Here is a 24479-nt window from a genome sequence, read left to right as displayed (position 1 = left end):
ACCATATACACACAAGCAACAAAAAGACTCAGCAGACTGTATTTATATATTTGTGCATGCACATATATACATGTATACTTGCACTTAACAGTAATAAAAGGGAGCTATTAACTTGACGGAGGGTATGGGAAGTAGGGGAGAAAGAGTATCTGAGAGAATCTGGAGAGAGGGAAGGAAAGGGGGAAAGTGATGTAATTTCTTCTAATAAAATTAATAATAAATGTAAAAAGCCAACCAAACAAAAAAATTACCAAAAATGAGGAAAATGTTTTCAATATTGAAAACTGAGGCATTTATTTTTAAAAATACACTGATTTATTCATGTATACATTGACTTTACAAGAATATATTTAAACTTTCATCAAAAACTAAAGCGTTTTTAAGAATTTTTCAAAATCTTTTACGGAAGTTTTGGCAATCTCTTTGCAGAATACTTCATCAGGAACAGATACGAACTTGTCCAAAGAGACATAGTTAGGTTTTGCTGGATCATACTGCACTTTTCCCAAGTAGGTAAGAAACAAGTGTCTTTCTTTAATTTTAAATACTCTTGTATTAAATACCTGGAAAAGAAAGGAATTTACAATAAAAAGCTGAGGGGGTAGCTCGATTGAAAGATAAATGTCTAGGAGAGGCTCTGAGTTTGAGCCCCAGCACACACGTTAAGTATTAATAGATAAGAAATTATGAGTTGAGCATAGTGGTGTTCACCTACAATCACAGCACTTGGTAAACTGAAGCAAGAGTAGTAGGTGTAGTGGTAGCCTAGGTCATGTAGGAAGTTCCAAAGTAAGCCTGACATATCGAGCAGAAATCTTGGGCTATAGGGCAAAAGCCCATCTTTAAGAAAAAATGGAGAAGAAGAAGGTAAATTATAATTTAAGAGGGACTAAAAACCAACACAGAATGATAATGAAAGAAAGCCTTTGCTGGGCAATGGTGGTGCATGCCTTTAATCCCAGCACTTGGGAGGCAGAGGCAGGTGGATGGCTGTGAATTTGAGGCCAGCCTGGTCTACAGAGCAAGTTCCAGGACAGTCAGGGCAACACAGGGAAACCCTGTCTCAGGGAAGAAAAAAAAAAAAAAAAAAAAAAGCCTTCATGAAATGCAGCCAACACAATGACTCTAGAGACCCGGGAGAGCACTGGAAGAGCAAATCCTCAGGTCTCACCCCAAAACCACTTCATCTGAAACTTGGAAATGAGGCCCAGAAATCTGTTTTAACTAGCTTTTTAGATTTTAGATTATCTGCCAAGTGTGAGAACCAACATTAGAGACCAAGATCTGTGTCAGCACAAAGGAACTCATCATCTGTGTAGTGTTAAAGTGTCTCTGTTTTGCCGGGCGGTGGTGGCGCACGCCTTTAATCCCAGCACTCGGGAGGCAGAGCCAGGTGGATCTCTGTGAGTTCGAGGCCAGCCTGGTCTACAAAGTGAGTTCCAGGAAAGGCGCAAAGCTACACAGAGACACCCTGTCTCAAAAAAAAAAACCAAAAAAAAAAAAAAAAAAACCAAAAAAAAAAAAAAAAAAGTGTCTCTGTTTTGATCTTTAAATTCTGTTACCCAACAAGAATCAAAATAAAATAAGGCTGTCCCTTTTGGCAGGAGGAGGGTGAAAATGGAAAGCATGCCTTTTCCTATTAAAATCCCCACTGTTGAAAAGTAACTTGCTTTGAAAACAGTGACCAAAGAAAGTACATGCTGCTAACTTGGAGTGACATTGGTATGCTTCTGGAACAATCCCTTTGTGTCTCTGCACTGATGGTCATGAGGTCCACAGAAAAAGAAACATGAGACCGAATAACACGTAGCAAAAGGAGGCCTGTGTGGACTGGCAGAAGCCATCAGTGCTGGACTTGTAGACAAGATGCTGGACTAGAAGCCCCCATGTGATGTTATGGAGAAGAGTCAGAATAAAAAAAAAATAGACTTGACTGCAAAGAGACTGAGAGAACTACTGCTGGAAATTAACTACTATCAAGAGAGGCAGACTGGTACCCTCCAGACACACCTACAGCCTACAGAGCTTCAAAACCCACTGCAGGTTTTAGTGAGACAGTGATTCCTGGGCCAGTGGTAGACAGGAATCTCACTTTGTCCCTTTGTTTTCCTCTTTTGTCAAATAGGGATAATTGTTGGAAGAATAATTATAATGAGTCCATATACACAAAGCAGTGAGAACTCAATAGGTATTACTATATCTATGATTTTCTCTCTCCTTCATACCAAATTAATTAATTGCCCCATGAGCCCTCTACTAATATGTAAGCTTATTTTAAACCTCTGCCTCTCACGTTAGATTACAAGCCATGTACGACTGAGTTCTGTAATCTTAGTGCTCACAAACATTCTAGCCCAGGGTAGATTGTCCATTTTATAATGAATTTCTGGACTCCACTTGTGGGATAATCTTTCTGTACACTGTAAAGATGTGTCTCTGCCTAAGTCACCTTTTGATCGGTTTAAAAAAGAGCTGAACAGCCAATACCTAGGCAGGAGAAAATAGGTGGGACTTCTGGGGAGAGAGATGAACTGAGGAAGAATCTGAGGGAGGCAGGAGATGCCAGTGAGATGCAGAGCAAGTTGGGCATACAGAATGGGAGAGAGGTAAAAGCCATGTGGCAGAACATAGATTAATAAAAACAGGTTAATTTGAATTATAAGAACTAGTTGGGAACAATCCTAAGCTAAAGGCCAAGGTTTCATAATTAATAATAAGTCTCTGTGTCATTACTGGGGAGCTGGTGGTCTCAAGGAAAATCCAACAAGAAAGATAATTATATCCAATGGGAAGGTAGGAAGAGGTCGGATTCTCATATAACCCACTCTCAATTATCTAATGGTCTAGAAGACAACAAACTGTCACTGCTTTTTCATAGATTACTTATAATTATTCCATAAGCTGAAGTCTCACAATTCTAGGCCTCCTATACTTTATTATAATAAGCCAGCATCATCCTATATTAAAGGCCCTTCAGAGTATGATGGGTAAATACGCATCACTCCATATGAAGGAAGTGGACTAAATGCAATCTAGTTTTGAGAATTATTAAGATTATATTAATCTTTTCATATCTCTACACCATGAAGAAAGGACTTAATATTTTTAAACTTAATGGAAAAAAACCCAAGAGACTGTTTGAGTTTTCTCCTGATTCCAATAGTCAAAGGTAGGAGTAGGTAAAAACTACAGGGGTAGAGACAAACCTCAGGAGCCCTGCAGCTGTGAACTTCCTACAAATACACAGCACCACACCTTGAAGCCTGCAAGGGCAGCTGTCTGAGAGGGCTGGGAGATGTGTTACCTGTGGGAACTTGACAATGATGTGGTGGGGAATATTCATCACATTGTGTACATAATCAAAAGTCTCCGTAAGTTTCCTTTTGTTTGCGGTTAGCATCTTTGGGATTCTGGTGACCATATGTTGAATTTCATTATGTTTAAAACCAAGTTCAAGGCGATAAACCTACAAGAAAGTAAATTCCTGGGAGTTATGAGTAGAAATAGTCTTTTGGTACTATGCTGGAGGACAAATTGATTCTTCTGAAGTTTAAAGTAATGACCTTTTAAAATTCAGGGGCATTTATACCAGTACGCCTCAAGAGATTACAGTTCACTCGTTGGGGTCACCCAAATTTCAAACCCCTTACCTGAGCAAGAGCTTTTCTGCACTGATGGTCATGAGGTCCACAGAAAAAGAAACATGAGACTGAATAACACGTAGCAAAAGGAGGCCTGTGTGGACTGGCAGAAGCCGTCAGTGCTGGACTTGCAGACAAGATGCTGGACTAGAAGCCCCCGTGTGATGTTATGGAGAAGAGTCAGAATAAGAAAAAAATAGACTTGACTGCAAAGAGACTGAGAAGACCACTGTTGGAAATTAACTACTATCAAGAGAGGCAGACTGGTACCCTCCAGACACACCTACAGCCTACATAATCTTCAAAACCCACTGCAGGTTTCATTGAGACAGTGATTCCTGGGCCAGTGGTCAAGAATCTCACTCTGTCCATCTGCACGCTGGTATGCAGAGATTGTGCCATCTTGAGTGATAACCTATTATTTGAAACTGAGCTATACTGGAGGCCTGAATTTGGGGAAAAACAGTGTGCTTTAATCCAATCTGCAATAGCCTCAGGGTGAGAGACAGCCTGGGGAGGTAGTTGTGGAGGCAGAAGATTAAAAGTAAAGGTGGCAGGAGGCCTACATAGTGAAATGCATAGGGAAAAGTAACCCTGCCCTTGGTTGCCAGGAGCACGTTGGCCTCTGGAAGACCCATCTCCTGCTCACTGCTGTAAAGCCTAAAAATTGAAGCTTCTGTGGTGTACCTGACATCTACTGCTACATCCCTCCAGCTAGCTGAATAAAACTTAGAGAAAAGTGTGAAGACAGGTCCACTGCCTGAACAGATCTCAATGTTGTGACTGCTTCCCACACTTTCAGTGAAATTGGGAGATAGGTCCAGCTAGAAAGTAGTCAACATAGGGATTATTAGCTGGGGAGTTTTGTGAGGGTAAGGGGACCTGCCCAGCTTATGGACTGCAGAGCTAAGTGAATACAGCTATGGTGGAGCTTCCAAACAAGCTAAATCAGAACCAACACAGGACCAAGCTATACTACTCTTGAGTCTATACACGAAAAAATTAAGTCAACATACTGCAGATACTTGCATATCAATTTTTGTTGCAGCAGTAATCACAATAGCTAAAACATGGACTCAGTCTAGATGCCTATGAATAAATGTAATAGGTAAAGAAACTGTGGTACATATACACAACAGAATTTACTTCACCTCTGAAGAAAAATGACATTAAAGGAAAATAAGGCTGGGTGGTGGTGGCCCACACCTTTAATCCCAGCACTCGGGAGGCAAAGGCAGGTAGATCTCTTGTGAGTTTGGTGCCAGCCTGGTCTACAAAGTGAGTTTCAGGATGGCCAGGGATACACAGAGAATCCCTGTCTCAAAAAACCAAAAAAAAAAAAAAAAAAAAAAAGAGTAGAATTGGAGACCACTATGTTAAGTGAAATAAGCCACACAAAGAAAGTCAAATACCACATGATTTCTCATATACAGACTTCAGACTTAAATTTAGACATAAATGTATCTATACCAGTGTGGATGCATGTGCATGTAGGTCATGAAAGTAGAAAGGGGACTGTGAAGGGGTGGAAAAGATCTTAAAGGGGGTGGGAGGGGAAAAAAAAGAGAGCAATGGAATTCATGTTGACTTACAGGCAGAAGGGGAGCTACTTGGGGAAAGCAGAGTACCAACAAAAGGGGTGTAAGGAGATGGGGAGGGCAGCAGAGGGGAGTGAATAAGAACAAAGTAAAATAGCACATATATAGGAAACCATGATTTTATATAACTTAAGAAAACAAAACAAAAAAAAATAAGATTTTCAAAGCAGTTTTTGAGCTTTTGCTCCCAAGCATATACACACAGTTGTCATGGAATAGAAATCCAAATTCTGGATAGAAATGATAGATGAAATGAAACATCCAAATATCATAGGTCCTCTCTATATGCTTTTGCCCTCTCTGAAACTGTCACCACACCCTACCCCACCCTGGCCAATCAATCCACCCCATCACTTTTGACTATACTCCTTTAAATTCTAAGAGCCATGAGAACAGGGAATCCCTCCTCAGAACAGCACCTAGGTGGGAGGTTGTAATAACACTTCAATGACTGAGTATTAAATACTTCAGCATCCCAGAGAACAGGCCTTACCTAACAATTTCTACTCCTACTGCTGCTGCTATTGGTGTCATACTACTCTCTTGGAGGAGAGACAGGAAAGTGTACTTGGCATGTTCTGTCATAGAAGTGGAGCTGACAAGTGACAACTTTACAGAAGTTTCTTTGAGTCAGCCTCTGTTCTTGATACAAGCTAGAGTCATCAGAGGAAGGAACCTCAGTTGAGGAAAGGTCTCGATGAGATCCAACTCTAAGTCATTTTCTCATTTAGTGATCTGTTGAAGAATATTACTTTAACTATGTAAATATATGTTACATTTGTTATGGTGTATAATATTACTTTAACTATATAAAGGTGTGTTCCATTTGTTTATGCTCCATTTGTTAAATTATGTAAAGATGTATTGCTTTGCCTGCCTACGGCACTAGATTGGTCTAATAAAAAGTTGAATGGCCAATAGCTCGGCAGTAGAGGGATAGGTGGGGCCGGTGGGCAGAAAGAATAAATAGGAGGAACCTAGGCTCAGGAGGAGAGAGAAGAGAATGAAGGAGAAGATGCCTGGGGCCAGCCAGGCAGCTCAGACAGACAGACATGGAAGAAGCAGGAAAGTAGGACATACAGAATGAAAGAAAGGTAAAAAGCTCCAAGGCAAAACATAGATGAAGAGAAACAGGTTAAAATAAATTATAAGAGCTAGTGGGATAAGCATAAGATAAGGCCAAGCTTTCCTTCATAACTAATAAGTGTCTGTGTCATGATTTGGGAACTAGCTGGTGGCCCCAAAGAAAGCCTGAAACAGTGATTAAAGGGGGAGGCCAAGCCCATGGTGGGTGGTGCCATCCCTGGGCTGCTGGTCCTGGGTTCTATAAGGTGGGCTGAGCAAGTGATGGGGAGCAAGCCAGTAAGCGGCACCCCTCCATGGCCTCTGCATCAGCTCCTGCCTCCAGATTCTGCCCTGTTTGAGTTCCTGTCCTGACTTCCTTTGTGATGAACAGCAATGCTGAAGTGTAAGCCTAATAAACACTTTTCTCCTCAACTTGCTTTTTGGTCATTGTGTTTTGTAGCAGCAACAGAAACCCTAACTAAGACAGCCTCCAACATTCTCAAAACATAAATTCTCATGATAGTCAAAAGTGGTTTCACAGAATGAAAACAGGCCAGGAAGCACAGACATTGCCTGTCACACCAAGTAATGAAAAGCCGTTTCCAGGTCCCAATTATACCTTACTGCTTCAGGATCCTGGGTCATAATGTCTACAGGTTATTGACTTAGGTAGAGTGGGTAGCATATGCAAGACAACTGGCTAAAATAAACTGTCATTTCCGTCCTCTAGAAATAACTTCTGTTAAAAATCTGCTTTTTTTCTTTTTTCCTTTTGTATGATGACAACAGCAGTATTTAGTCTCTTATGAAAACTTGGCCAAAGGTGGTGATGGCGCATGTCTCTAATCCCAGCACTCAGGAGGCAGAGGCAGGACAGCCAGGATTACACACAGAAAAACCCTGTCTCAAAAAAACCAAAAAAAGAAAAGAAAACTTAAGTACATAAAGAAATTAGCTTCTTATAGCTTGAAGATATGTTACCTTCATATTTTCTTTCACAGGCTCCAGACTTCCCGTTAGTAGCCTTGGAAGACGAACAACCAGATCTCTAGTCTACAGTTGAAACATAATAATTATCATCACTATACATGCACATTTAACTAGCTTGGAAAACTAAGGCATTACAAGGAATACCAAGCTAAAATTTAAAATATGACCCAATCAAATAACAGAAAGCTTGGAAATATGTATGAACTTAACATTATTTGATGAGAAATCCAACATGGAAACAGAATTTAAGGAAGCTATTTGGTAGTATATTATAAAGTGGTGGAGCCTCCCTTTTAATCTATCAGGGTTACTCATTTTTGTATACAAAGTATCATGCATTTACAGGATCTGTGTGGGTCAGGCACTTAGAAACATGACACTTAAAGGTTACTAAAAGAGAGACTACATTTCCTTATACTTTTTTCTTTTTTACCTTCTTCACACTCAGTTCAAGTTCTTTCTGAAAAAATCCCAGTCTGTTATCCAGTCTTTCCACCGAGAAGCTCAAGAGAAATGGTGCCTGTCTGACCATCCGTGCGATATCTGCATTACTGAAATGTTTTGACTGTAGATAAGCTACTCTGGAGAAATAATAAAAAACAAACATATGCATGATAAACACTTCCTAGAGCAATAAAGCATATTATGTTACTTTCTGAACTAACATCTAAAATTTTTTTGAGGCTTTGAGTACATACAGGAGTACTATTATTTACATAATTTCCATCCCCACTCCTCTTGTGTCCTGCCCTCATCTCTTTACAATTTTTACTTTTACATGTATATATTCACAATATGTATATATTAATAGAAACTTCTGAGTCTACTCAGAGCTAAAGTAACATTTTTTTTTAAAAGGATTCTATAACTTCCCCATAAAAAAGATCAATAAAAGTACTCTGTAAGCTGGGTAGTAGTGGTGCATGCCTTTATCCCAGTACAGATAGGTGGATCCCTGAGTTTCAGGCAAGCCTGGTCTACAGAGTGAGATCCAAGGCAGCCAGGGCTACACAGAGCAATTGTCTTAAAAAGTCACCCTTCCCCCCGCAAAAAAACCTCTGTAATAGCTGAAATATGGGTACATTTTCAGGAGAAGCACCTGATACATTTTTTACTGGTTTCCATTTACTTTGAATCAGAAAATAATTCTAATATACTTCTGGGTAGATCTTTAAATTAAACAAATTATTATTATATGCATATCATGGGGGAAAGGGGACATGCACATGCCTTGGTGAACAAGTGGAATTCAGAGGGCAATCTTAGGGGTTGGCCCTAGCCTTCCACCTTGTTTTGGGACAGGATCTCCTATTGTTCATGGGCACAGAAGCCAGTTTAGCTATCGTCTGAGCTCCAGAAGCCTCTGCCTCCCATCATCAAAAGCCTGCTGAGATGGCATCTGGCTTTTTGTGGGTTCTGGGGAATCCATACTCTAGTCCTCTCACATTTGGATGGCAAGCACTTTATCCACTGAGCCATCTGTTTCCAGCCAAAATTTTTGGTTTTGAGACAGGGTCTTATTACCTACCCCAGGCTGGCCTTGACCTTTTCATTTTCTGGGCTTAGTTTCCCAAGTGCTGGAATTACAAGCATGCATTTCCATATGTCACACAAAACAATATATATTTATATAAACTATATGCAGTTTATTCATTTGGAAATTCTACAAAGGACTTGCAATTTTACACTCTAAGTTATTTTCATTGAAAAGAAAATGAGTACATAAAATTGGTGCTATTATGGATATTGTAGAAAATAAACCTGCTATATCTAGCAAAGCCAAAACCCAAGTTTTAATTAAATATTTTTATATTCTTACATATTCAGTAGAAACTCACTGTACTCACTGTTTATCATATACCTTTTTTTTTTTTTTCTTTTTTGGTTTTTTGAGACAGGGTTTCTCTGTGTAGCTTTGCACCTTTCCTGGGACTCACTTGGTAGCCCAGGCTGGCCTTGAACTCACAGAGATCCGCCTGTCTCTGCCTTCCGAGTGCTGGGATTAAAGGCGTGCGCCACCACTGCCCGGCTATCATATACCTTTTTGAGTCTACACAGATAAAATATCTACAAAGATTCTAATAAACATTTCTCTAGCAGTCAAGAGCATGTGGCAACTTGAACAAGAAACTTTGCTTCCTTAACACAGGTTTCTTTCACAGAATTAAATGTAGGAAGATGCTATGTACAGTAAGTATCAAGACTCTGGAGTTTGGCCAACTTAGTTGGGATCCTAGCTCTGCCATTTATACTGTGTGTGTAATCTTGGTTAAATAAAGTTTAACTTTCTATACCTCATGCAATAATTACGGTGAAACCTCTCAAGTGATTCCCACTGTCTGACATTCAATGCTTTCCTAGAATAAATCTGGTCTAATGAGGTGCACTGGCTTTTGAATGAAGGAATCTGTACCTGAAGCCAGGATTCTGGGTCTGAGTTTCTTAGAATCACTCTTTCCTTGTGCCACATGATAGTTTGTATCATAGGACTCTATGAATCCCATGATGAGAGAGCATCAGTCTTTTAAGTCTGATGCCTGGTCCGGCGCCTTAACTATGTAAGATGTGTGATATAAGAAATGCAGATTATTGAGTTTCATTTTTTTCCCTAACTCAAAGAAAAGGATTAGTGTATTATTAGCCAAGAAACTGCCAAGCCCTTAGCAGATCAATCCCAATGTGGAGAACAATCTACAGCAGTGGTTCTCAACCTGTGTGTTGAAATCCCTTTGGGAAAGGGTCAAAAGACCCTTCCATAGGGGTGGCATATCAAATATTTACATTATGAATCATAACAGTAGCAAAATTACAGTAATGGAGTAGTAATGAAAATAATTTTATGGTTGGGGATGACCACAACATAAGGAACCATATTACATGGTAAGCATTAGGAAGGTTGAAAACCACTGGTCTATAGGGATTGGAACTGGGCAGCAAGAGACAAGTGTGATCTTGGCAGGACCGGAGGCAAAGTATCCTAGGGAGAGATTGAGAGAAATGTGTAGGCAGAAGTTTCTGTGTCCAGTCAGCAATTCCCAAATAGCCGGCAGCCACTTCCCAAATAATTGACTCTGAGGCTTAATATTACTTATGAATGCTCAGCTGGTAACTCAGGCTTATTACGAAATAGCTCTTGTGCTTAAATTAACCCATAATTCTTATCTATGTTTAGCCATGTGGCTTGGTACCTTTTCTCAATATGACATTCTTATCTTGCTTCCTCTGTGTCTAGCTGGCGACTCCTGACTCCATCCATCATTTTCTCAGCATTCTTAGTTTGGTCACCCTGACTACACTTCCTACCTGGCTACTGGCCAATCAGTGTTTTATTAAACCAATTAGAGTGACAAATGCTTACAGTGTACAGGAAAATTATTCCACGGCAGAAATGTCCAACTGATGTGACAGGTGATTGAGGTTGAACTGAGGGGTCTTGGTGTTTCATTGGAGGTGGAGTGTTGTAGAATATTATTTTAAGGTGTGTCATTTTTGTTTATGTTGTATTTGTTTAACTCTGAGAAGCTGTGTTACTGTGCCTATCTAAAATACCTTAACTGGTTTAATAAAGAACTGGATAGCCAATAGCAAAGCAGGAGAGAGAGACAGGCTGGGCTGGCAGGCAGAGACAATATATAGGAGAAATCTGAGAGGAGGGGAAGAAAAAGATGGAGGAGTGAAGGAAGAAGTAGCCAGAGAAGTAGGAAGACTGCAGGGGCTAGCCACCCAGATACACAGCAAGACATGGAGTAAGAGTAAGATTTACAGAAGAGAATGCGAAAAGCCCAGAGGCAAAAGGTAGATGGGATAATTTAAGTTAAGGAAAGCTGGCAAGAAACAAGCCAAGGTAAGGCTGGGCATTTATAAGTAAAAATAAGCCTCCATATGTGATTTATTTGGGAGCTGGGTGGTGGACCCCCAAAAGAGCAAAGGAGTAAAATCCCCCAAGTAACAACAATGGATGCCAAAAGTTATGAGTGAGTAGTTGTGATTTGGGTAATAAGGTAAACAGAATAATACTTCTGAGAATACACACACCAACAAATGGGAGACAAATGGTGAAGTGAGAGTTAACCTAAGAACAGGGCCCTGTCTTGCTCTGAGTGTTATTCTTAATGTCTAACACATTAACATCTTATAGTAAATGTTTCCACAGATTAATAACTCTTTGACTGATGAATGAAGTGCAAAGATGTTTATAAATATTCTATTTAAAGAAACGGTCATCAACTAATCTTGGTTGTTAACTTGACTACACCTGGAATCAATTAAACCCAAGTTGTTGGATGCACCTGTGAGGGATTTTTCTTAATCAGGTTATTTGAGGGGTGAAGATCTACCTTAAATCCAGGTCACACCTTCTGGTGGCAGCCTGTAGTGCAAATTCTAATAGGTCTTAACAATAAAAATTCTAAGTCAGATATAGGGGTAAATGCTGAAAGATCAGAGAGACAAAGGAGCAAGCCACAGCCACTTCTTACCTCACCAACTCCTCAGCATGAAAAGGGCCGAGCTCCTGTTTCCGCCTCGCCTTATCACTTCCTCTCTCCACCCAGCCATATCACGTTTTGTTTCCTCCTCCCAAGTGCTGAGATAAGAGTTGTATGCCACCACTGCCTGGCTTTTATGGTTAGAGTGGCTAGCTTTATTTATTAGAGTACAAACAAAATATCACAGCAGCCCACATAAAAAGACCTCCAAAAAGGAAGTTTTTGGTTTTCGTCTGTTACTTTCAGTCTAGTTGACAAGAAGTTCATTTATCGTGTTGCTTTGGCTTTCCTTTGATGATATCAGTACCAACTTCTTGGGGTTTCTAACATATACTGAGGACCACCTACACGCCAGGAATTCTTTGGGGTTCAGCAGCAGTCTAGGTCTGCTGAGACTGAACAACTAGAGCATTCTTTTTTATTTATTTATTTTTTACAACTAGAGCATTCTTGGCCTTTTGGTCATGAGACAACCATTGTTGAACTAGGTGAATTACAGCCTGTAATCCATTCTAATAAATATATATTAAAAGGCTACCAGTTTTCTTCTTTAGAGAACCATGACTACAACAATGGGAATAACCTTTCAATTTATGGAAAAGTATATTATAAACAATTTGTTCAAAGAATGCTAAATGTCTCCTATCAAAAATTAGAAATGCGGCCGGGGGTGGTGGCACATGCCTTTAATCCCAGCACTCGGGAGGCAGAGGCAGGCGGATCTCTGTGAGTTCAAGGCCAGTCTGGGCTACAGAGTGAGTTCCAGGAAAGGGACAAAGCTACACATAGAAACCCTGTCTTGAAAAACAAAACAAAAAACAAAACAAAACAAAAAAGAAACAAAAAAAGAATTAGAAATGCTGGGTATGGTGGCACACATCTATAATTCCAGTACTTAGCAAGCAAAAGTAGGAGGGTTATGAGTTCAAGGCTAGTCAGGGCTACATAGTGAGACCATGTCTCCAAATATGAAAAAGTACAGAAAAACAGTAACAACAGTAACAATCTGCCCAACTTGTAAGACTGGCTTAGATCATTCAACTACTTGTTAATAGAGACTTAAGAGAAAAATTTCCAGGTTCTGAAGAGAAATTTCAATACTAACTTATTAGTAAGTTGAAAAGAGAAATAATTGACAGCTGACAAAACAAATACTTCAAATATTCCATTTAGATTAAAAGTCCATAGCTAAAAGAACCATTCATACTCACTCAGTAGATCCTTGAATAGCAGACTAGAAAATTTCACACACATACATAAGTAATTCTTCCATAAGCACTTCTTAGGTTATGTGGGAATAACTTCAAACTTTACCTTGTCTTAAGATTTTCAAGGTCTTCAGAAAAAATAGTATAATTTTTTGTCAGGAATGGTCCCAGGTGGTTATCTTCTAAACCCAAATCTTTAAGAAATAGGAGTATTTGCTTAATGTCCTTTTCAAAATCCAGTCTTAGAAGGAGGTTGGCTACATCCAGATGTCTTTCTATCCTAGACAAATCCACTCCTATAACAAATGAAAAGGATTAGTTAGAACTCAATTTGCTATTCAGCCATTAATTTCATACAGAAAAAAGTACTGACAATAATCTATTTAAGGGAGAAATGACATAGACAAATGGAAACTTAAGGTATTTTTAAATAAAACTGTTTGCAGAAATAAATTTAAATCAATAATAGTATTTATGTCAAAGGTCAATGTAGAGAGGAAGACAAAACATTTGTATTTAAATTTCCCCCAAAGAGAAAGTCACTAAATCACATGGACAGCTACTTTGGGAGGCTGAGTCAGGAGGATTATAAGTTTGAGGCCTGCTTGGGTTATATAGTGAGCTCATGATCAATGGTCAAACTTGAAGAGACAAATATTTTAAATACAAAAATAAAATTAAATTAAAAAAGGCTAGAGAGGGTAGTTCAGTGATAGAGTGTTTATTTAGTATACATAAGACTATAAGTTCAATCCTTAGTACCACAAAACAAAAACCCATTTTCTAAAATTATTTCTAGAGGTACTTTTATATAAGTCTTATTTATAAAAGCAATGAAATAACATTTTTACCTAAAAGTATCCACAATAAAAAAAATCATCATATTCTCTCTTTGAGTTTGAGGCCAGCCTGGTCTACAAAGTGAGTTCCAGGATAGCCAGGGCTGTTAGAGAGAGAAACCCTGTCTTGAGAAACCAAATAAAATAAAATATCACCACATTTACTCACCAATTTTAGAAACAAATGCACACCTACCCACACCACACATGGAACAGAGACCAGAAACTAAAATAATTTTCTACACACTAGTGATGGCATTTAAATTCAGTAAGAAAAAGATAATACTATTCCATTAAAGTACAATGGGATCACTAGTTATACTAAAATGTTTTTGTCTTATTTCCAGATTGATTAATAATCTAAATATGTGTTAGTTCTACACATAGAAAAAAAGAATATAAACAAATATTAATTATGGAAAATTAAAAAGCTCATGGCTAGCTTTCCATTTACTTTGTAAGAGAAAGGTTTGGAAAGTTACTCAACAAACTGGTAATAGTGGTTATACTTGGGGGCAAGGGTACCTCTTGGAATAGCTGAACTTTAATCAACTACATGTAATTCTTTTGTAAGTGAAAAATAATACAAAATCAAGTGTAATTAATGAGTGAATAAAAAAATGAGATGGAAGCCAGTTTCAAAAATCTGTGATAAATTAGGGAAACATAGCTTTAAAATAACCGAAAAAAACTTGGACTCCAAGTGAGTTTACACATGTGGGAAGGTCTTGCTCAGTGTGAGCTGTCACACCCTGGCTGTGAGGAAATGGAAAGCTGCTTTTTAGCAGCAGTGGGAGAGCAGAATCCCATCAGGAGAGCACAAGGCTTACTTAAGTCACTCAGCTCACTCAGGATTCTACTAAAATGAAAAGCCAGACACTGGCTGCCCACTGTGGACCAGATACTTTTGCTAAGCACTGGGAATAGAAAATGAGCTATATATGCTGTAACAGATATTGACATTGAATCTATTACTGTTACATATATTTAGTCATCAGTCAGATCTGCAAAGCAGTAAATATTATCCTACAGAGCTCAAATAAAAAGAAATGTAAGACAGTGGCATGAGCAGAGCTAAGTGGACACACAAAGGCTATCTAGCAGTAGAGATAAGGAGACCAAGCCTTTTCTGGAGCTCAGAGAGAACTGTAAACTATTAGGGAAGTGCTGCATGATGGGAGCTGTTGCCATGGAATGAGCAGTTATAGGACCTGGAGAATGAAGAAATGACTGACGTGGCCCTTCTGGCCTTTAGCTGCTCTGGCAGAAGCTGCCTAGAAGCCAGCTGGCATAGGAGCCTCTGTGCACAGGACTGGCCTCCTGGGAAAGGAGGAAAACAAGCAGAGGAGGACCATAGCTTTGTTACTAAAAACACTGACAAGCACCAATGGATCCTCTGAGTTACTGCCATTTACAGTTACTTCTAAGACATGCTGTTGAGGTTATCAGCACATACAAAAAGAATGGCTGAAACGTATCTGAAATCTAAGTATACTGTAAATTATTTATAGGTCTGGACCATGTTGATCCTTTATCACCCTGAGTAACTGCTGTAGGCTAGGGAAGCTGTTCTGGAAGGAAAGGTAACTTACTCTCCTGCTCAAAGCAGGTATCAGATGTCATCTCTTACCTCTGAACTTACTACAGAATGTCTTTTAAGCTGTGTACATTCTGAGGTTCAACAGATGTTTAAGGTATATCTACACTGTTTAATGATTAAACAAAGCTAATTAACCTATCACCACATGTACCATTTTGTGGATATTTAAAACACACTTAGAACTAAGTACAGAAACTCAGTACCTTCCCACCATCATCTCCCTATGGTCACCTTCCCTACCCCAAAACCACTATTCTTTCTCTCTCTGCTTCTAATGTGACATGGCTTTGTATGCAAGTCCTCGAAGTCCTGTTGGAAATGACAGTACTTCACTCTAGCTACTGGTGACTAGTATTGCATTGTGTATATGTGCAGCACATTTCCTTTAACCATTCATTAACTTATGGATGCTTAGGTTAATGAAAGAGCCTTTATTTGTATTTCTCATTTTGGACTTCTCATTTTACCTCCATCTTCATCTTCCAGATCTTCTCAAATAGGTATTTGTAACCCTGACTAGCCTTGAACTCACTACATAGACCAGGATGGCCTTGATCTCAGAGATCCACTATTGGTTTAAGTATTAAGGCAACTCCATGTAGTTAAAAGGGAGGTTTATTTTGTGGGGTAACTTACAAGTGAAGGGATAGGTAACAGGGTCTGGGAAAGTGAAGCACAGTCCAGCGGTGTTCTCTGGAGAATTCTGTTCGGTCTACCTCCAGTGTCCAGGATCCAGAAACCAAAAGAGCTGGCCCATTGGGATCTCGGGTCTTCAGGGGTCCTCTCTTGTAGGCATGATAGTTACCGAAGCCTCAATGGGGGTGGTACTTCCAGGTCAGAGCTGGACCTACTATATCCCACCTATCTCTGGCTCCACATACAGGGATTCAATGCCTAGCCTCACATGAAGCTTTGTGAGAACATAAGTCATTTCCTACACATTTGGGTAACATCTGGCTAACTAGGTCCCAAACAAGAGTGAAACATTACCATATACTGTCATTAGTGCAGGCATAAAAGCAGGCAGAGTGGAACTCAGAAGGGTCACTCAGATGGTAGGGCCAGAGAACACATATCTATGGTGATATTTTAATTATGCTTAAATGTGGTGAGATCAGGGGAAAAGGTCAGACATTTTAAGTAAACAAAGTCAGGCAGCACACACCCTTAATCTGATCACTTAGCAGGCAGGGTCTCTGTGTGTTTAAGGCCATACTAGGGAACAGAGCCAAGCATGGTGACACACGCCTTTAATTCCAGTACCAACCATAGAGACCTGGAGGTCTGTACAGACAGACAGTGACAAGGGAGCTGGGCTAAGAGCCAATGAGAGGGCAGAAAAGCAAGGCATATAAAGGTGTGGGTAGACAGGAAGTAGCTTGCATTTGGAAGCTGCATTGGTGAGGTAAGGTTGGCTGGTGGCTCTCCCTATTTCCCTGATCTTCAAGGTTCTCACTCCTATATTTGGCTTCATGTTTTTTATTTAATAAGACCATTTAGAAATCTGTCTACACATATCAGAAGCTGCTTGAACTTGAGATAAGTTCTCCAAGAGTGAAGTAGGCAAGAGGAGAGGCTGACAAGATGAGCAGGAGGAAAGCAGGGAGAACTCAAAGGCCTTGGAAGGCTTTGAAGATTTGAAGCAGTTAACCAGTGCTCTCAATTGGCAATTTAGAAGGAACACTATAGGGAGTTTTCAGGGCCAATACAGTGAATAGGAAGTTATCAAGTTAGGGGCTGGAGTTAGGCTCAGGAAGTATAGTGCTTGCCTTGTAAACATGAGGACTTAAGTTTGATCCCCAGAAGCCACATTTAAAAAGACCCAGCAGGGTGGTGTGCACTTGTAATCCCAGCACTGGGTACGTGGAGACAGATACATCTCTGGGGCTCACTGGCCACTCAGTTTAGCCTATTTGCAAGTCCAGACCAAGGAAAGAACCTGGCTTTTGGCCACATTTACACACACACACACACACACACACACACACACACACACACACTCACTCACACAGGATTACCAAAGTAGGAGGTGCCTACCTGATAATCCAGTGACAGATGAGTTCTAAAGAAGGTTAACTACAGAATAAGAGCAAACTTGAGATATGGACTTGTAGCTTAAAGTCCTCCTGTGCCCACCCAGCTCCTGTATCCTCTTGGTCCTGCAGCCTCTCAGACCCAAATGAACACAGAGGCTTATATTAATTACAGACTGTATGGCCTATTGGCTCAGGCTTCTCACTAGCTAGATCTTACATCTTAAATTAACCCATTTTTATAAATACTTTACCACATGGCTCATGGCTTACCGGTGTCTTTACAACCGGTTTCTCATGGCAGCGGCTGGTCTCCCTGCCTTGTTCCTGTCTCTCTCTGAATTTCCTGCCTGCCTCCTGTTTGCCATAGGCCAAACAGCTTTATTTATCAACCAATCAGAGCAACACATATTCACAGCATACAGAAAGACATTCCCCTATCAGGGACTATGGAGGATAAGGTTCTGAACAGATGCTAAGGAAGGAGGAAGGAAAGAAACAAGGACAACCCCTAAGGGTTGTCCAGCTATGGCATGGCACAGGTATTCTTTTCCCTTTTCTGATAAACAAAATAGCTCTCCAAGACATGGGGAATGAGAAACAAAAGGGAGCATCTTTGGTGAAACAAGATTTATCTATATGCCCCAAACATAACATATAAAAACAGACTTATCAGAGAGAATAAGAAACTGAAAGGCCCACAAATAAGAATTCTAATGGAAGATGCCAGTATGTGAAACACTGAAAGTTTTAGAATTTGGACTTTTTGGGTTTTGGATGATCAACTGGTAAAGTCTATGCAAATATGCTGAATAATATGAAAAAGCCTCAAATCTCAAACACTCCTGGTTCCAGGTATTTTGGATAAGGAGTGGTTGTGTGAATAAAAATGACCCCCACTGGCTCATAGGGAGTAGCATTATTAGGAGGTGTGGCCTTGTTGGAGTACTGTGGCCTTGTTGGAGGAAGCAAATGTTCAAGCTAGGCCTAGTGTGACTCTCTCTTCCCGCTACCCGTGAATCCATATGTAGAACTCTCAGCTCCTCTCCTGCACCATGTCTGCCTGCATGCTGCTATGCTTCCAGCCCTAATTAAACGTCTTCCTTTATAAGAGTCCCTAGAGATTAAGAGGTGCAAGATGAAGTAAAAGCTAAAAACGGGGAACTATGTATGGCTATATGTGGAAACTTCGATTCCTCCATCTCTTACCTATCCAATTCCTCTCAACTCCCCAGGGTCATTACTGAGAAAAATCAAGTAGAAGTGCCAAACCAGACTCAAGGAAGACAGGTTCAACAAGGTTGCTAGATTACAGATAGGACCAAAGGAAAAGTGTGCAATAAACAGCTCTAGCTGCCTTTAATTACCTAGATTCAAAGATAATGTACTAGTCAGCATATTAAGTTATGTAGGCTGAGAGAACAATCCAGATGAGGTCAGTGGGTTCCAGGAGGAAGGTTAGGGATAACATCACAGAGAGCAGTGCACCACAGGCTAACTGGTAGGTTAGAAACTTACCAAGCTGCACTAGCTGCTGCAGAGTCTTGGAATGATCTACGTAGTCTCCAAGTGTGAAGGAGGATAGGGGCAACAGAGGGTATGCAACAATCTGAATAGCTTCCTCCTCTGAAATTGGTTGTATTGGAGACAATGGAGGTAAGTCATCCAGTTCTTTGCAGCGAGTCATGAGGAAAAAGAGAGGCAAGTTAGCACTGTCATGAACATTTGGAAAATTATTTCTATAAAGGGGCTACAAAAATGGCTCAGTGGTCAAGAGTATGTATTACTCTTGCAGTTTGGATCCCAGCACCTACATCAGGAAGCTCACAATCCTACAACTTCAGTTCTAGGACCTACTATCTTGTGGGCTCCATGGGCACTAATACTCACATGTACACCCACATATACGTATGCATAATTAAAAATGAAATACACCTTAAAAAGAAAACAACCTAAAATTTCCATAAATATTATATCTTCTTTAGTTTGTGTCTTTCACTGGTTAAGTACTAAGGTCATTTCAGAATTAGATGTTTATGAAGTCTAAGCATAGAATAATGGTCCATTCCTGTAATCCCAGCATTCCACTGGGCAGGCTGAGAAAGGAGATTTACAGCAAGTTTGAAGCCAGCATGGCCTAATAGTGGCGACTCACACACCACAAAGGTCTAAAAATATCCTAAGATTTAAGAGTACCCAGAGAGACTATTCTCCCTTCAAGGTAAGAAGTTTGTTGGTAAAGTTCAAGGCATTCAATCCATTTTTGAGACAGTGAACACAACCCAGGCAATCTTCCTACTTCAGCTTCCCAAATGCTAGAAATACAGGTATGAGTCACCTTGTCTGGGTAAGGCACAAAACTACTTCTCTACACTTTTCATCAACAGGTAAGAATGTTAAAGGTCTACTGCTCTTCAACCACATTCTGAGAGACATGGTTTGTGAACACGGCCAAAAGTATGACTTTTTTAAATACCCCAAATCCACATTCTAAAGTTATGATACCCCGAATTTATTCATTTTCATCCAATGCCCTCCTCTGCAAATTCTCTTAAGAGAATTTCTATGTTCCTACCATCTGCAATCCTTTGCCAATCCTCTGCCCTGATATGTAGTTCTTTGCTGTTGTTTTAATACGATTGGTATGAAAGATATTTGAAATTGCAACTTTAAGGACCTCAGACTATAATCTCTTATTGTTTTACATTATTAACAATTCTTTCTCATTTTTCACAGCCAGCTTCTCCTCCCTGCCTCCCCTTTTAGCAATCATTCACATTTTCCTAATGGAGTATTATTATACCTGTGGCATAACAATGTATTCCTATATCAAGAGGCATGGAAAGAGGAGGGTAGACTATACAGCAATTCAAGGGAAATTTGAAGTGTAAACTCACTGTTCCCATTTGGTAATTATTACACAATTAAATATATGTCAAAATTGTATACCCCAAAGATAAGTATCTAATTAATGCCAAAAAGGACACTTTTCAAAAGAAACTACAAAATTAAATATTTAGAAAGCAAATGTTTTATACATTCAGCTATAAAATAATCTGACACAAATTAACCTAGGAACTTACTAAAATAACAGTTTAATAGAACTGAATGAATACAACCGACATTGTTCCTTTTCCTGCCTGGTACAAAATAGGACACGAACTGGGTGAGTATTGTCTAAATATATAGCATGATCAAAACTAGCCCTGAAAAGGGGACTTTACTCAATGTCCAGAATTACCTTCAAGAGGCAGCTCAGAGTCAAAACTGGATATCCTGTCTGGCTTTTCACTCACTGAAGGAAGCAGAGTGCTTTGCACAGAACTGCTCTCTTGTCTATTGGAGTTGGCAGAATAGAAACTATTCCAAGATGAGGAAGTCCTATAAGTCTTAATTCCACACTGGAGTAAGCAATTGTCAGAGGACAACAGAGCCTGAGATGAGAAGCCACTTGACAATGTTTTTCCCGGTCTTGCAGAATGTTTTGTGATTTGCGCAGGTTTAATGAAGCTACTCAATTTAATTGAGTTGAACCATCTGGGTATCTGTTGGGCTAACAGGGCCATTTTTTTCTTAGTCTACAAAAGAAAAACAAAATCATCAAAAGAAGAAAGATTAACTTACTCAAATGTTTAAAATAGCAGTCAAATAGCAAATAAATAGATAATAAATTACTTCCTAAAATAAAGAATTTAATAAATATGTTCAGGGTAGGCAAATGTTTCTTATATATGAAAAGCCACAAGCAAAAGCAATCTCAGCTACCAATCAAAACAGAAACTTATGAACTGGAAAAATAAAGATATGCCTTACAATTTAAAAACAAAACAAAGAATCACTTTAAACCAAACCAAACAAGTCTGTAAATGCTCAAATTACAACAGACCCAAATCAACTGTTAATTTGCTCTTCACAAGGAAACTGTAACAGTAATAAAATGAAATGTTCTTGGAACTTGGTTTGAAGTCTACATAGGAAATATATTGCAGATTATAATGCTGAATTATTAAAATGTATTTTATGCATATAAGTTAGTCACAAAGTAAACAAAAAGAAATACTGTTGGGGAATATTATTTTAAGGTGTGTTACTTTTGTTATGTTGCATTTGTTTAACTTTGTGAAGCTGTGTTACTGTGCCTGTCTACAACACCTAATGGTCTAATAAAGAGCTGAACGGCCAATAGCTAGGCAGGGCTGGCAGGCAGACAGAATATATAGGAGAACTCTGGGAGGAAGAAGTAGCCAGAGAAGGAGGAGGAACTCCAGGGGCCAGCCACCCAGATACACAGCAAGCCACAGACTAAGAGTAAGATTTATAGGAGTAAGAGTAAAATTTACAGAAGTAAGAGAATGGAAAAAGCCCAGAGGCAAAAAAAGTAGATGGGTTAATTTAAGTTAAGGAAAGCTGGCAAGAAACAAGCCAAGCTAAGGCTGAGCATTTATAATTAAGAATAAGCCGGGCAGTGGTGGCATACGCCTTTAATCCCAGCTCTCGGGAGGCAGAGGCAGGTGGATCTCTGTGAATTCGAAGCCAGCCTGGTCTCCAAATCGAGTTCCAGGAAAGGTGCAAAGCTACACAGAGAAACCCTGTCTTGAAAAAAAAAACAAACAAACAAACAAAAAACAAACAACAACAACAACAACAACAAAACCAAAAAAAAAGAATAAGCCTCTGTGTGTGATTTATTTGGGAGCTGGATGGCGGGCCCCCAAAACAGTACAAAGAGTAAGAAAACAAACAACAACAAAACCCACTGTTTTAAATGAGTCATAAATAATATTGCTAAATAGAACACTGAAACTGTTGACTGGTCTGATATCCAGTCCTTCAAAAGAGACTTGAACAAAGGTGGTTTGGTAAAACCCTGCTGCAATAAAAAGAACAGCTTTCAAACAGAAAGGGTCAAAATAGGAGCAGCTGGGCATGGTAGTGAATGCCTCCTGTAACCCTCTCTTGGGACACAGAGAAAGCATTAAAAGTTTAAGGCAAGCCAGAACAATGTATTTGAAGCTGTTAAAAAAGAAAGAAAAAAAAAGAAGGACAAAATCCAAACAAGTGGCTGGGCGGTGGTGGCGCACGCCTTTAATCCCAGCACTCGGGAGGCAGAGCCAGGAGGATCTCTGTGAGTTCGAGGCCAGCCTGGGCTACCAAGTGAGTTCCAGGAAAGGCGCAAAGCTACACAGAGAAACCCTGTCTCGAAAAACCAAAAAAAAAAAAAAAAATCCAAACAAGTAACAAACCAAAGAAGTGACCAGCAATACTTAAATATTAAGATAATACATATAAAAGTATGGGGGGGGGGGTCATACCTGTAATCCTAGTACTCAGTAGCCTAAGGCAGGATTGCTCAAAGTTCAAGGTTAGCATGAGCTACAAATGTGAGACAGATTCAAATAAATAAATTAGAAAGGCTCAATAAATGTTAGCCATAATTATTATCAACTAGACAGAGAAAAAATGTTAACCATGAATTAACTCTTGCTTATGCCTCTGTATTTTCTCTATACGGTGGAATTCAGCTTGTTTTATGCCCTGAATGGAGGGTCTAATGTCTTGGAGGTTTGTAGTTTGGGGACAATGGCTAAGAGTTATACAAGAGCAAATCTCTTTCCTTCTGAAGTGACCTGAGGAAGGATTGTTTGTAGTAACTTTGTGGGATAGGTAACTTTTGCTAAATTTTAGTTGGAAAGGAATTTCCAAACCTGTCAAAATTTCACTCAAATTTCTTCTGGTCTCCACAGTAGTTACACCAAAGTGGGAACTCAGTTATGTCACACAGACAAGACCAAAGAGTTGTAACTTGACAGCCTGGTTCTTGATGTGAACTCTCGGCAATGTCAGACTGGGCATGCCATTCTAGCCCATGATGGAGGCCCCAAAACTAGTCTCTACATAATGCTTTTATGTGTGCTGTGTTGGAGAAAACTCACAGCTACAGTTTACCCCGGGCTACACTCTCAGCTTCAACTACGTTTCTATAAAGGTAGAGAATACAATAAAACGATTTGTCTAAGCACTTTGTGATACATTCAAACCAACTCCCACAACCCCAACTTCATTCTGGAGTCTGTCTAGAATCAAATGTAATAACTTTTCCACAGCTAATGGACACACTGTTAAATTCCAGTTGTATTCAAAGATCTGATTGCTAAAGACTAATTTTTACCCCTCTCCCCCTTTTATTTGCCACTACACTCCCTCACGTGACCAGTGTCTAAACCATCTGAACAAAGGCTAAAGCAGAAGGAAAAAGCAGAGCTCCGCCCCCTCCCTGGACCCACTTTCTCAGGGACTTTTCTGCACCAAGCTAGAACCTTGAAAGTCAGGGGGTTCCAGTTTATTGAGTGGGAGTGAATACAGGTCAAGTGCAGGCACACACAGCACTCAGAAACGAGTGAAGATTTGCACTTGTGTGTAATGCCCTGCGGTGTGTACATTAGGAAGACGAAAAGAAGAAAAGGTCCTTAACATCTTTCAAGTAAATCTTAGGGGATTCCAGTTCTCGGCTGTATCCTATACTATTTTGTTAGGAACAGGAAAAAGAGCGGAAACAGGCTTTTCTGGGTTTAAGATCTCGAACTAATCCTGACCTTGGGAGGTGAAAGGCGCACTTCGTAATAAAGGACCTCTAGATAGCGCGGCCGCTCTCCCGCGGGCAATTTAACCAACACTCTTTAACCAAGAGTTCAGTCAGGACACCTTAGAGTCTCTAACAAAACTCCACAGGAAGCCAGGACACTCTCTGGGCCCCCTTCTAGTGCTGGTAAATAAGCCCTGCAGTGTTCCCATTACAAGGTTCAGGGACGCACCCCCTCCCCGGGTCACCGAGAACCTACCAAGCCGCGAGGCTCCCAGCTGCTGGCTGCATGCAGACCGGCCTCCAACACCGCCGGACCGCGGCCTTGCGCTCCTGCTACACCTAAGCCAGGTCTGCGGCGGCGCAGACCGAGTGCACCGTCCACACTGCCCGGTCGCCCAGCAAGTCCGCGATTCGCCGCGCCCGCCCCGCGCCGCC

General features: G+C 40.1%; 1 protein-coding gene across 1 annotated transcript; it reads right to left on the bottom strand.

The window, feature by feature from the left end:
* Positions 1 to 292: 292 nt before the first annotated feature.
* On the bottom strand, positions 293 to 24472 carry Mterf3 (mitochondrial transcription termination factor 3). Its single transcript, XM_059247700.1, has 9 exons — positions 24301 to 24472; positions 22774 to 22834; positions 20703 to 21039; positions 18980 to 19132; positions 13096 to 13285; positions 7728 to 7875; positions 7286 to 7357; positions 3305 to 3466; positions 293 to 563 (listed from the first exon to the last, which is right to left on the bottom strand). Exons 3-9 carry the CDS (start codon positions 21025 to 21027, stop codon positions 369 to 371), a joined length of 1245 nt encoding a protein of 414 aa, XP_059103683.1. The 5' UTR covers positions 21028 to 21039; positions 22774 to 22834; positions 24301 to 24472; the 3' UTR covers positions 293 to 368.
* Between the last annotated feature and the right edge of the window lie 7 nt (positions 24473 to 24479).

This window comes from Peromyscus eremicus, chromosome 20 (genome assembly GCF_949786415.1).
Source record: "Peromyscus eremicus chromosome 20, PerEre_H2_v1, whole genome shotgun sequence".
Taxonomy (NCBI): Eukaryota; Metazoa; Chordata; class Mammalia; order Rodentia; family Cricetidae; genus Peromyscus; species Peromyscus eremicus.
This window is presented reverse-complemented; position numbering and strand designations above follow the sequence as displayed.